General features: G+C 36.8%; 2 protein-coding genes across 3 annotated transcripts; one reads left to right on the top strand and one right to left on the bottom strand.

Annotated features, from left to right (window-relative positions):
- Window positions 1-4941: 4941 nt before the first annotated feature.
- On the top strand, window positions 4942-6031 carry LOC132168069 (ethylene-responsive transcription factor ERF086). The gene has a single exon (XM_059579140.1). It carries the CDS (start codon window positions 4993-4995, stop codon window positions 6025-6027), a length of 1035 nt encoding a protein of 344 aa, XP_059435123.1. The 5' UTR covers window positions 4942-4992; the 3' UTR covers window positions 6028-6031.
- A 949-nt stretch (window positions 6032-6980) lies between these two features.
- LOC132177087 (zinc finger CCCH domain-containing protein 34) lies at window positions 6981-14702 on the bottom strand. 2 transcript variants are annotated; one of them, XM_059589314.1, is made up of 8 exons: window positions 14299-14702; window positions 14005-14147; window positions 13611-13676; window positions 13268-13387; window positions 12844-13146; window positions 12465-12767; window positions 7758-8123; window positions 6981-7210 (listed from the first exon to the last, which is right to left on the bottom strand). In XM_059589314.1, the coding sequence occupies exons 1-8, from the start codon at window positions 14387-14389 to the stop codon at window positions 7199-7201; spliced, it is 1404 nt and encodes a 467-aa protein (XP_059445297.1). In that variant the 5' UTR covers window positions 14390-14702; the 3' UTR covers window positions 6981-7198. The 2 variants fall into 2 exon arrangements, with proteins under 2 accessions (XP_059445297.1, XP_059445290.1); XM_059589307.1 differs by having other exon boundaries at window positions 6981-8123.

Raw genomic sequence — 14702 nt, 5'->3', positions numbered from 1 at the left:
TTGCAAGTAAGCAACAGAACAGAGAGTTGTTTAGGAAAACAAACACCAACATGTTTCCTCTTCTTTGACATGTATACTAGACATGATTTGAAGTTATATATATATATATATATATTAAAAGGGTTTACGTGGATTGGGAGCAAATCTCGTGGTATCTGCCCGAAAGGAAGACAAAAGGACGGGGTCACACTCACTCTCAACCGTCCAATCTGAATCAAAACAGTCTGTGATGAATCTTTGACCACTCTTCGTAGATTCGCTTTCACTGTTTTATTCCTCAATCCTACAGCTAACCTCGTCTGTAGATTTTACGGTGTTCCGCGAATCACGTTCTGATCTTTGACACGTAGACGTAAACGAAACGAATACTAGGTTTACGGAGCTCGGACAAGCCCCATTGGCCTACACGCTGATTGCGTGGCAACAGTATCCACGTGTCTCGTCTCCCATACCTCGTAATAGTCAATACTAGGTTTGGTGGTCTTTCGCAGGTTACGTGTCCGTGTCCCAGTGGTTGCCTTTAAAGGTCCGGCATGGAAATCCGGGTTGTGGTTTTTTGTGTTCGTGTATGGTTTTCATTAAAAAAAAAAAAAAAAAAAAAAGTAAAAAAAAGCACTTTTCTAAATACTTTTACAAGTATCGATTATTTTTTCTTGATGTTTTCAGATCAAATAGCATTTCTGTAATATATTGCAAACGAATAGTTGTTTGTAGGGGTGTAAACGAGTCGAGTTTGAGCGAGCTTCTCTTGTTTGGACTCGACTTATTTAAATTTTACTCGAGTTCGAACTCGAGCTGAACTTAAGAACGAGCAAAAAAATCGAGCTCAAGCTTATAATAAGTCAAGCCGAGCATAGCTAGTTCACGAGCTGGCTCTTGTATTTAATTTAATTTGTTTAATTTATTAACTTTTTTTTTATTATAAATTTAAACTTCAAGTACTCTTAAACGGCTCAAGAAGCCAGCTTGCATATGAGCATTTGCTTAATCTGACTAGCGGAATATGGAGCCCGAGTCAATACAGCAAGGTACTTGGTTTCGAAGAGAGAGGATATGTATCCTTTTATAATAAAAGAATGCTATTAAAAAAAAAAAAAAATCATCAATTTTTAATATTAATATGAGGAATTATGTGAATAACTACCAACTTGAACCTTATACGAACTGCTCATGAGCTTAACTGAGTCGAACCGAGCTAACTTCATTTAATATTTTAGGCAGGATTCGTGTTCACGAAACGCTTCATTTAGAGCATGAGCCAAGCTTATGCGAGCCGAGCCTGAGCGAGCGAGCAAGTGACTTGCTCTTTTAACAGCCCTAGTTGCTTGCATTATTTGAAAATAATATATATATTTGTGAGATTTGACACATCACTTGCATGTGGCATTGTTATGTCTCTTTTGGGCAAGAAAATAAAGGAAATATTTATAATTTTTACTTATATTATTTTATTTGATTACAATGTTTTTCTATTTTTAAGATTTGACACATTACTTGCATGTATCATTGTTATGTCTATTTTGGTCAAGAAAAGGAAGGATATGTTTACCATTGTTTAACAAATCGTTCATGCTAGTGGGTTTGAATTATTTCTAAAATATTTCTACTTGTTAAATATGTTTCTTGTATATATATTGTATTTTAAAAACACTGCTTCATGATAAATATGATGTAGAGACTATCTCTAAATGCTTGCTGTCACTCTCAAATTATTTAGAAATTTGCATATTTATGAAAGGATGGAAAGTTTAAATTACTATAACATCACTGTCCAAATATTTTATATATATGATGATGATGATGATGAAGAAGAAGAGAAAAGATGTATGTTGAAGGCTCTTCCCCTTTCTTTCTTGTTGCGTGGGATATTAGGAATTTTGGATGTTAAACACCAATGGTCAAATTTCTCTTGCAGTGTTCCAAAGGCCAAGGAAACAATTATACTCTCAAGACAACCATTTTCTAACATGCCATTCACCCAAAAGAAAAACACCAATGGTCTTCACCCGGACAAGTTGCACCAATTAAAATACTCTATATATCAGCAAAAAGATCATTTGAAAAAAAAAAAAAAAAAAAAAAAAGAAGTTAATAGGCTCGTTTGCTAATGTTTTTGAAGATTACTTTTTTGCTAAAAAGTATATATTAACAAACAACTCAACATATAAAACATTCGAAAATACATTCACATTTATGTCACACCACATCCAAAAAACAAAAACATGATCATATAGAAAGTATTACCAAACAAGCCCGGCATTCCTTTGATTAAACTTTTTAGATTGTGCTTTTTTTATTATTATTATTATTGCAAAGTGTTTTGATGTGACATAAATGTATTTAATTAGAGTTGTTTGTTAATAATTTTATTTAAAAAAACAAAAGATTTCTCAAAAATGTTGTCAATCGAGGCATATATATATATATATATATATATATGGCATTATGATAGACACTTCCACTAGAAAGAAGCAAAAGTAGAAAAAGGCTGAAATCTATAAACACACGGTTACATGGGGACAATTTTTAATCAAATCAAAGAGGCAAATATTTCTTACCTTTAACCCCACTGATGTGAGAGTCTCTCCATCGTCAAAGTCCAAGTATTGAGAAAGAAAGAAAGACACACTAATCTTTTTGCCCTAAAACCCGGGGAACTTTTAAGAGTAGAGGGAAAAGTGTGTCTGTTTTGAAGAATGTGCAAAATTCCCATCTGACCCAAAATAAGTCCCATCTCAAAGAAAACATGGGAGTGAGAGGCCCCCGCCCCATCTTTTTTATCTTTCTGAGAAGCTTTTTAGAGCAAACCCTCCATTTTAAGGAAATCTCTAACCTCTGTACTCCATTTTCCAACTGGCTTACTCCTTTTTAGGTGAGCCTGTCTTGAGCCTTGACTAAATTAAACCTACCTTTCTTCTCACTTCACTTCTTTCATTGCCTCTTAATTTCAAAGTGGACAATCTTTTACCTGGTCTTCTGTGGCCTTTTGCTATATCCATCTCATATATTATCTTTTTTTTTTTCTTTTTCTTTTTTTTTTTCTTTTTCCCAAGTACAATTACACATGAAAGCATTATGATACAGATGGGGTCAAACAGTACCAATCCTACTCATCTATTTCTATTTGTTTCTTAAAAATCTTTAGTGGAGGAGTCAAAGGGTCATGGATTCAAGACATTCTTAAAAGAATGTAAATTTAAATTTGCATTTTATAATCTCTCTCTCTCTCTCTCTCCCCCTCCCTCTCTCATATTTATTTTAGCATTTGATTATATTTCGCTTTCTTCATTATTTTAGCTCCATTAGGTCCATTGCACGGTTAGAATGGACCAGAACAATGAGCAGTGCCCTAGCTAGCATTGATAATCTTTGGATATGCTAAAAACAAGCAAAAGAGGTCGAGCATTAGATTATGATTAGCATATGTTATTCCCAATGCCATTAGCCATGTGAATGTCAATCAAAGGAATGAAATTATACTTTTTCTTGTTGGAACTGCTAATAAATTGTTTTGGTGTCCCACTTACATCCATTGTTTGGGCAGTTTGATCCCACCTTGCTTCCAAGTGTTCTTTAAGCTTTTGATTGCCCTTTTGACTATACCCTTTTCTTATATATTATTTACTTATTGGAGATAAGACAGTGACCCTCGTGTCTCTCCTGATCAAATTTTGGAGAATTTAATTGAATTCCTAAAAAGGGATCTTCCAAGGTATGAAATTAATGGCTGCCCAAATCAGTCCCTTTCCTCCAATATTTCCTGCTAGCTAGGTTCTATGAACTATATGGATTTAAGTTCTTGATGAGAAGGTGAAACTGGGCTAATTATTCCACTATATCAACAGTAATCTTAGAATGGATATGTGAGACACATGAACTGACAAACAACAAAACAATATTGGAACTTTGACTTATGGCACTTGTGCAGGGAAACTTTTGTTTTTTGTACTCTGATGTGGGGTTGTTGCCATGATGCTGGACAGGCCAGCCTATTGGATCGTTTGTGTTTGGTTAGAGATAATCTTAACTGCTCCTTTGAAAATCATGAAGCAGACAAGAACATCCATGGAATTCCATTCATTTCTTTTGCATAAAATGCGGATCCACATGTGCATATGAGATGTTATTTATGATCGATGTTCCAATATCACACTCCTTCGAATTCAAATATTTGAGACTCTCTAGGTGTATGCTGACAAAAGCCATGCTTCTGTGTTCCTTTTCTTATATTCATGGATATCATTTAATTTGCACCAACCATTCAATTTAATTTGGTCCTAGTTCTCATGGGAGGAGTGGTATCTTTTTGCTACAAAGCTCACACCACATATGATATGAGGATTTTAATATGACACGACATCAAATAGTAGTTAGTAAAAATGTTCTTTCTTTTCTTTTTCTTTTTTTAATAGAAATTAGTATATAGTTTCACTTGGTCAAATTGTAGGCATATAGACTAGCAAGTTGCTGGGGGGTTTACATGTGACTCGATCACACTAAGATATTGAAAAAGTTTGCATTGGCATGATGCAATATTTGGCTTAATGATGATAATGAACAATATTTACATCAAGTGGACATTGTTTTGGTTTGATTTCTGCAACTTTTCTATCTGTAAGTTTTCAGACTACATATATATATATATATATGGTTGTGTTATTAAAAGGAGAGAAAATATATTTTAGGCTCTTATTGACACTTGAAGAAAACGACTGTGACAAAGAAATATATGATGAAGAATTATGGGATTCAAAAAAAAAAAAAAAAAAAATGGACGATTTTTAAAGTATGTACGTGGAAAAGGAAGAATGGTCTTCCACAGAATGAGATTCGGCAGTGTCGTTTTCCTTTTCTCCATGATCAGATTGGTCTTTAAAAGAGCTCCCCACAACACCCTCACACTTCCATTCAGAAACAAAAAAGCTTCACCACTACTTCTCCTATCATTTGCACTGTCTTTCTCTCACCAAATTCAACAAACTTTTCTTAGTAATGTCAACCTCCAAAACCTTGGATAAACCCTACAAAGGATATGAGGCTGGTGGCATGGTTCAAGCAGGTTTTGCACTAATCCAGCGCAACACATCCCCATCTCAACCTGGTGAGAGGAGAGGCCGGAGAAAGCAGGCGGAGCCGGGGAGATTTCTCGGGGTGAGGCGGCGGCCGTGGGGCCGATATGCTGCTGAAATCAGAGACCCTACAACAAAAGAGAGGCACTGGCTTGGCACATTTGACACTGCTCAGGAAGCAGCTCTTGCTTATGACGGGGCTGCCCTGTCCATGAAAGGCACCCAAGCAAGAACAAACTTTATATACTCTGACAACACTGCCTTCCACTCTCTTCTCACTCCATTTGATCATGTTCAAGCCTTGTTACCTTCATCACAGTTCCTCACTGCTACAACTCAGACAAAAGAACCCACCAATCAGAATACTCCATTTAAGCCTAACACATTGTGTGCAGAAACTTCATATGGGACAGCAGATGACCATGACAATAGTTTCTTCCTCTCTGATGATTATAACTCAGGCTACTTGGGATGCATTGTGCCTGATAACTGCTTGAGACCTCCTCCTAATCCCACTACTGCTACAAAATCCAGATGCAGCAGCAGCTTCAGTGATTCAGATGATCATCATCCAAATCACTCTTCCTCCATGAACACAGCAATATCCATGGAAATTCAATCACATTGTGACAGCAATACTCTCCCTTTCGACGCTGCAAATGTGCCGGCAACACCGTCGACTTACCCCGGAGATTTTCCTTGCTTGGATGAACTCAACAACCATGGATTTTGGGATATTGATCAGCAGCAGCCATGGGGGTCGGATTCCGGCGAACTCTCAGCAATGATCAACAACCCGTTGATGGTGGAAGATGGGTGCATGGGAGCTTTGTATCCAATTATTGAGAATCCTAGCTACGGGATAATGCCTCAGGCCACTTCTTCAACCCCTTGCTTTCCATCAGTTTCTCCTTATTACGGTGATGTAGTTCATGACATGGGATCTTCAATTTTTTGAGTGTTTATTCTACTAAAATGCACCAGTAATTTTGTTCTAGTTTTGGGCTGTGCTTGCAACTCTTTCTTCTTCCACTGTAATTACACTAAAAACATCCATACTTGGGGCAAGAAAGAGACTGAATCAATGTCCATTTGTGGTTCTACAAAAGATTGAATGAAAAAAATTTAAAAAAAAAAAAAGCATTAACTCTTGGTCTGTTTTCACCCACCAAATTAATATGATCGACATCCATTGTAACGTACGTATAAACATAACCTTCTTGCTCTTTTTGGCAAATCTTTGCACGACAACCCTAATCTCACTGAGAATGAGTGCAACTGTGCAGCCACTGTACTGCACGCGGTTGAGTAATAGCGCCCATGACGTCTCCATTGTAGTGCTTCAACAGTTTACATGCAGTTCCCTTGGACAACTTTACAAGTAGTGCCACCGACCCAGTCAGGTGGGTTTTATATATATATATGGACTTTTTCAAATTGCATACTCAAATTGAATTCAGACATGTAGATCCGTGTCCCATTTGAAGCACTTAGCTAGCTAGCTAGTAGCGGTCCGACAAAGGATCATACCTTTTTCTTTTCTTTTTTTTAACTTGAGATCAGCAATACCCATTTGCTGGTTTAATTAACTAATATGATTAAATTTGAATATTGAAAATTTAAGTCATTGTCCAAAGCATATGTCGGCTCACAGTAAGAAAGGAATATGGCCCACAAATAAAACATGGTCTGCAGGCAAAATTCCCATCGATGGGCACAGAAGTTGTGATAGGTTATATATCATAACAGATTAAAAGAATCATTTAAATAAAAATAATAAATAATAAATAAATAAAACAAAATAAAATAAATAAATAAATAATTTAAATTTAAATTTAAAATAAAATAAAATAAAAACCTTGAAGAGAGAGAGAGAGAGAGGTAGTTTGGCATATATAAGAGAAGCTGAGAGGAAGCAATAAGGATAGAAGTTATCTATAAATGGAGAAATAGATGGGACCAATTATTACACATTCGAGAGTGTTTCTTCATATATTGGTATATCATAATAAACTTATCAAGACAAGAACCAAGTCAAGCATTTGAATTGTCACAAGATGACTTTGTATCTGATCCCAAATAAGGTACAGTCTGATGCCTCCTTGGAGTCTGTTGATTCCTTCTCTTTTTCATGATAAACCCTAGACAAAAAGTGAGGGATCAATAAGAACTTCACATTCCTAAGTCGAATTGGAAGCTTAATGGTTCCCAATATTAAACTAAAACAAGAAAGAGAGACATGGAGACAGTCAACAATATAAATGGAAGAACAGTGTGGGACAGATCCTTTTCATTTAGAAAAGGTTTTGAGGAAAATAAGCACAGCAAACTCCAAAAATTGGAGAGATGGACACTGATTTGCCTAACGAAATTGCGGATTCTTTCGTGGTTATTTGGAAGCAAGAGGGAAATGCTATACTGGGTATGCTAAGCTTTTGAAGGTTGGCCATGATTTATTCAAGATGTTGGAGGAAATGGCCATATAAAGACTATATGAACACAGAGAAGATAAAAGCGACTGTGTGCTAGACCTGAACCGTGGAACATTGGTAACTTGGAAATGAAGCCTCTTTTTCGAGGACTTCCACCCAAAAAAATGATGTTTTGGCTCGTGAAATTTGATCAAAAGGAGTAATAAAAAAAAAACAAAAAGGAATGGCTTGCTGTTGCTTAGTTTGAAGTACGAGCCTCTGTGCTGCCAGTTGAAGGGCCAGAACCCTGAGCAGATGATTGTACAGACAAATGAGGAACAGATCCACTCCTTGAAAAAGTTGAACCAACCGATCCACTAGAAGTGCTCATTGATGAAGACATTCTGGATGAAACAGAGTCCTTGCTGGATCCTGAAATAAGTTCAGGTCGCAACTCTGAAGACGAAGATGACGGTGCTAGCGTACCGATTGAAGATCCCACAGGGTAGGGTGCAACCGGCATGTCAGAGAGGGAAGATGCAGATGGGCTGTAGCTCAATGTTCCCACTGGGTGATCAAATTTGCATGCAGGCCCAAACTTGCATACTCCACGTTGTGCATAATGAGTGCAGGGTGGTGCACCCTGATTAGCAAATAACAATATCAGAACAACCAACCAATAAGCCACTCAAAATACAATGATGCACACACCACATTTAAAAGCACAGGACATATAAATTTGCAACAGGAAATTGAGCTATTGGTCGATTAATGAGTATTAAATTCTTGATAGCCAACATAAGAATGAGAGTAAAATAGGAGGGGCAGAAGGACAAAACATTTGAGGTATAAAGCAATAATGTTAAGCATGAGGGAAGGTTGACAAAGACAACCAATGACAGCATTAATAATAAACTAAACAATAGAAGATTAAAAGGTAGCATATGTTTTTTTTTATAAAAAAAAAAAAAAAAAAAAAAAAAAAAGCCAAAAACTTTTACTCTTAATGTCCTCTCAAAAATATACAAATATGAAAGTCCGAAACGGTTCAGCATCATACTAAAGACGTCGGATCTAATTCCTCCATTAGGGATTCGGTGTAAAGGAATGGGAGGGGGCTACCTCCCACATTATAACCCATAGGCTATCACCCAAAAAACAAAAAAAAAAAAACAGCAGCATGCATATACACGCATACTCGCAAATGTAAATATACACTCTGGACAAGGGTTCCAGCTAATACTTTGGTAGATAAGTCAGAAAGGAACCGATGGAGTGAGCATGAACACTCGCACTGTACAAGCGTTCATGCTAGTACTGTGGTAGATGACACACATGCAACTGATGAAGAGACCAACTTCATAACCCAAATAAATAGAATATACACTTCAGTTATACTTCACCACAATTTAAACATTACAGGAACTCCATCATAATTCATGGGGATATAATGGAAACTTGTTTGACATTTTACCAAATCTAATTAGCTGCTTACACGTTCAGCAGCAGAGTACATACATTTGCGTGGAGGCAATCGGCCCCACTGAAATGTTTAGGAAACTTGGGGATTGTTAAAAAAATTAGAAAAAATTGAGTATTTATCTAATTGCACCCACTAGAATAAGGTATCAAGTAAAGGATTTGTTGAAAAAAAAAATACCATTGTAATTAATTGAAGAGTAATCTTCTTTCTTTTTTTCATTTTTTCTCAATTAATCAAACCATCATAGTTTTGTCCGCTGGGAGGACTATATCAAGGGGGGAACTTCCCAGTAGAAATAGAGCTGGCTAGCTAGAGAGAGCAGCTGTTTCAGGATGAGCAGAAATGTGGACAATCACGAATGAAAGATACTTGCACTTAAAGGCATCAAAAGATATTTTAGTTTGTGTCATCTTGGACTATAGTTCACAAGGCAGAAGATATTAATAAAGAGGCACACAGTAGAATGAGAACTGACTAGATGAAAAGAAGAGCTTTTTCAGGATGAGCAAATAAGTCAACAATCAAGAAAGCTGAAATTGAAAGAGGACTGCAGCTATAATGAGAAATTTAAAAGAGTGGATAAATGGTACCTCACCGAAGGACAAATTTAGGAGTTGAAAGTAAACAGGAGAACCTATGAGTAGCCTCAATGAGTTATAAAAGAAGGGAAAACATGCTGAAATGATTTTATCACATATTTACATGTGAAGAAAATATATGGCAAACATCATTGACACCATGAACAAGATTACGGATGGAAGGTCATAGTCACCAACACACACACACACACATATAGCAGAAACGATAACAGAATTTCATATTGTAATGGAAATGACAACTCTACAGTCTGCTCCTTTCCACCAAAACCTTTTGTAGTAATCAGTATGCCTCCTATCTCCCCGAAATGAGCAGTACAAGATGATCTGGACCAAACATTGATGGTTCCTGCTAAGTAGATGACACGTAACGAAAAATCATCTAGATTTCATGATTTCAAATTTTTATCATTGATCATGTTAAAGCTTTTTTTTTTATAAGTATCATGTTAACGATATGCAAGTTAGTAAATGCATTTAATCAGGGTGAATTTTAAATGGTTGACATTATATGTCTAGTCCCCATAATATTTACAAGATATCGATGTGGCAATATGAGAGTGAGTACTGAGGCTTAAGAAGTATCAAATTAACCATAGAGGTGCCAAGCCCATGACCGTAAACAGAAAGGACAGGAAAAACAGCACATGGGCAGTTGCCCCAACCAATAGGTTTTGAGCTTTGACAGAAAAGCTGATGAAAGAGACTTAAATATTCTTTTAAATGGTGTCATCAACGTTTACTAATGATTTTTTAAGTTCTTCCCCATCATACCACAGTATGAAGCATACCCAATAAGCTACCTCATTCATTTCGGCAGTTGCACAGATTTTCTAATCACATGCGACTCTTTTAATGTGATTGAGTACTTGAAGTAGTACAGTGAACATATTTTTCCATTCCAATATCACTCAGAATAAGACAACAATAATCTTAGTTAAATTGAATATTCAAATTATTAGTCTTCAGCTTCCTCTGAAAACAATCAACTGCAAGAAGTTTGCTCATCAATTCCTACATATATCTTTCACGTGTAATGAATTAGCGTTCAGTAGGACAAATCCACATCCATAACCTTATAATCCTTACACCACACAGCTTCTTAACACCCATCAGTCTCAAGGAAAATAAGATGATGTCAGCTAATCAGGATGAAAATTAGGGTACTAAGTTTAGATCCTGATATCTCAAATATTCACTTAACCAAAACTAAGGTAGCAGCCCAGTAATGTACGCTTTTTCTTTTTCATTTTTCTAGAACTTTGAAATATGTGTATTAATGTGAGTGTGGGAAAACCACAAAAGTTATCTTAAACATCACAGTTTCATAGATTATATACAAGTGAAGAAAGTAAAACTACTGATTTATGATGGACACAACAAGGATTCCTGAAAATAAATCCACAATACAATAATAGTATAGCCGGTAAACAAAATTAGAATGTTTCTTCAACATTCATTAGCCAACAGGCACAACACAAGTAAACTGGTCAATATTGGTGTAAAACAAGTAAAATCACATTCCAGTATAAAATAATCTTCAACATGCCAATCATTAATAAAGTCAAAAGGAAAACATAAGGTAGCCTCTAACATCAACTCTCAAACAAATAACCTGAGAAAAAATAATGTATGTTATCAATTACGTTGTAGTAAACTAAAAAAGGATTAAGTTGAATTCACATAAACCATTTTCCCTAGCTATCAATTGTATTCATGATGTTAATCCCCCAGCTTCCTAATTTTCCTACCAACTCTAATGAATGGGACAATGACACAAAAAGTGAGATTAATCCCTCCCTACCAACTCTCATCACTGGGACAATGACACAAAAAAGTGGGAAATGGGCATTACTTGACAAGAAGATAAGCAAGAGCATTAGTCTCATTCATTAGCGTAATCTGAGAGGAACACAAAAGCCTAGACAGCCATTCTTAGCATCCTAACACCGGCGCATAATCACTTATGCCACACACCACATGCAGACATATAGACCAAAGTTTCTGCAATCAAAATTTATTCACTCGCAATCCATGATAGTGATCTGCACTTTCTCAGAGAATCTGTCCAATTAATATGCCCACGTGGCTTAATATCTCAAAGGAATACAATAAAGACAAAACATGTTAGGTTAAAAAGACACCATTCCACCATATATTATTGTCCAAAAATTTTAAGAAACTATCTTTCTCTAGTTAATGATTGGTAATATCACATCCTTACTTTGTCAACGTGTAGTTGCTACAGCAAAAAAGGGAAGGCTTTAGCATATTCTCCTAATTGCATCATATTAAAAAATATATATAATAAATAATAATAATAATAATAAATAATAAAATCATAAAATAATATCAAAATTAAAAAAATTAAAAAAAATTAAAAAATTAAATAAAAAATAAAAAATAAAAATAAAAAAATCATTTTTTGAAAAGTTCATATCAAACAAGTTTAACAGAAAACAATGACTTGATACGCAAACATAGGAATGAACAGCAAAGAAAGGACATCCATATAATCCCTTTGTGCCTAAGTAGAGCTTTGCAACAGATAAGGATTTAAACCAAACTTATCCTATTTTGTTCATAGAGAGGATATCCATATCAAAACTTTTAACTGTAGGGTTTGTCTACAAGACAGCCTATACTCGACATGCATAACATGTCCTGAATGAATCACTGGTTGGGCAGATTTTGGATGAACTGCAAAGTTTCTCATCAACCATAAAATAGAGCCCACCAAAACAGGATTTTAAATAAGTAAGACAAACAAAAAGCCATAGGTTCAAAGGTTTAAAATAAATAAATAAGAAGTAAAACTGAATTTGACTTGGGAAATGGCAGATCAAGGTAAAACAGGCAAAACATTCAATAATGCTAAGTGAGAACAAAGCAAGCAGATGCTTACAGGACGCAGAGGAAGACCACTGGGGCTAAGAACAACATTCGTTTTTGGTGCAATCAATTCAGGTGGATGATGATATCTACATGAGGAACCAAATTTACACTCCCCTGTTCTCATGTAATATTGACATTCTGGTTGGCCGGGTCTTTCTGGAAATGAGTGTTCCTTCTGGCTACTGCTTGAAGGACCAGCAGAAGAAGGTAAAGGTTGATAACTTCCAGGATAGGCAGATGGAGGCAGTTGTGTTATCCCATAATACTGCCCAGCGGGCTGAGAACTAGGAGAGGGTACTGGGCTTATGGGTCCCTGCACCAAGTGGTTAACAGCTTCAATGAAGTGCATATAATTTGACAGAATAGTAAAGTATGGAAGTTTCACCTACCGGGTAAGGACTCCAACCCGGAAAGGGAACCATGCTTGGCGGAAGCAGCATAGGACCATACGGACTTTGAACATATGGGCCCGGTGGCAGAGGAGGTCTTGCAACGACTATCCCATACTGTTGCGAAGGAACAGATGAAGACTGCAAATCTGAATATAATGTAGGTGCAGGCACTGCTGCAATTTGTTGTGGTAATGACACAGGTGGAACTTGTATACCAGCTGGCTGTGGATGATGGAATTTACATGTTGCACCAAACTTGCACTGCCCAGTTTTTACGTAGTAGGAACACTCTTTTTCACCCTGTTATTCATAAAATTCATGTTTAGATTGAACTTATGTTCACATTAAGAAAATGTGATTCCTATATGATACAATTTTTTAACAAAAAAAAAAAGAGACATGAATGTAAAGGAATACAAACCGGACGTAATGGGTATCCATAATAATTTAGTGACACAGGGGTAACAGATTCTTCTCCCTGCCGAGGATGGTGGTATTTACAGGAGGCACCAAATTTACATGTCCCCGTCCTCATATAATACTGCAAAATGAGCAAAACGAGCATAGTTGATACAATGGGAACCCAATACATCATAAAACATCAAACCAAACAGAGCAAAAAATCAACAATGCTTTTATCACAAAATATAAACACAAATGGTAACAGTCCAGCAGAACAAAGTAAATGTACAGACATTGTCCAATATCAACCATTTGGCATAAAACCCAAGCTTCAAAATCAACCAGAACAACCAAATTCGTACCTGGCACACAGGCTGGCCCACTCGCTCGGGGTACTCCCCTACACCAGGTCTTGCAGCTCCTATAACCTGAGCAAGTACACTTCCATCAAAATCCAATAACAAAAATTGAACATTCAATCACCATATCAACCCAATAGATCTCATTCATTTAACTTCAAAAAAATCACAAAATTCCTCCACAATTACTGAGAAATTCAACAACTCCACATCAACTACACTAGCCAAAACGCTCAAGTTTCAAAAACCCATTACCAAATCCAAACATAAGACCAAGATCAAACCAAATTCGACCCGAAAAAACCCAATGATCACATCAAAAACCAATCAAAACCTTCCAATTAAGCCCTAAACTAAACCAAATTGAGCGAAACGAAAGGGAATTCGATGAAATTACCGCGCCACGGTCACGGGGATGATTGAACCGACACCGCGAGCCGTACCCACAAAACCCGGTTCGCAAATAGTAGATACAATCGGCCTCGTCCGGCCGTTCCGGGTACGATTCCGCACCGCCCAATCCCAACTGCCACATAGGCTCTGCATTCCGCAAAAACCACAATGAAAGATCAAAAACCCAATATAGCTCTCACACATTAGACTCTAATTCGGCCAATCGCAATCCCCAAACGCATGATGGGATTCCAAACAAAACGACAATGGAATCGAAATGCAGAGTCTCTGAGCTTACCATGGTGCCCGGTTTCTGGTCCCGTCGCGGTCCATTCCGGCGACGGATCGGACTGCGAGCCTTCGTTTATAGGCCTACCGTACCTCTCCATTGTACGTACTCCCTTTCCACTGATTGTACAGTAATCCGAACGATGCTTCTAGAATGTTTCTCTGTACAAGGAATGAGAGCCTCCGATCAAATGGGGAAATAGACAGAGACAAGAGAGAGAGATAGAGAAAGAGCTTGGTCTTTGGATTTCTGGGTTTTTGCTCTTTCTCTCTCCCTCTCTCACTGTCACAGACACACTCTCTCTCACTCTCCCACACACACCGTCACTGTGTCTTCTTTGTTTTAGTTTTGGCTTTGGTTTTGGTTTGGTTGTCTTCTCTCTCTCTCTCTCTATTTTTCAAAGCGTGTTTGTT

The sequence above is a fragment of the Corylus avellana genome, chromosome ca1 (assembly GCF_901000735.1).
Source record: "Corylus avellana chromosome ca1, CavTom2PMs-1.0".
Lineage (NCBI taxonomy): Eukaryota > Viridiplantae > Streptophyta > Magnoliopsida > Fagales > Betulaceae > Corylus > Corylus avellana.
The sequence above is the reverse complement of the archived record's forward strand: the minus strand, read 5'-3'. Positions and strand labels throughout refer to the sequence as shown.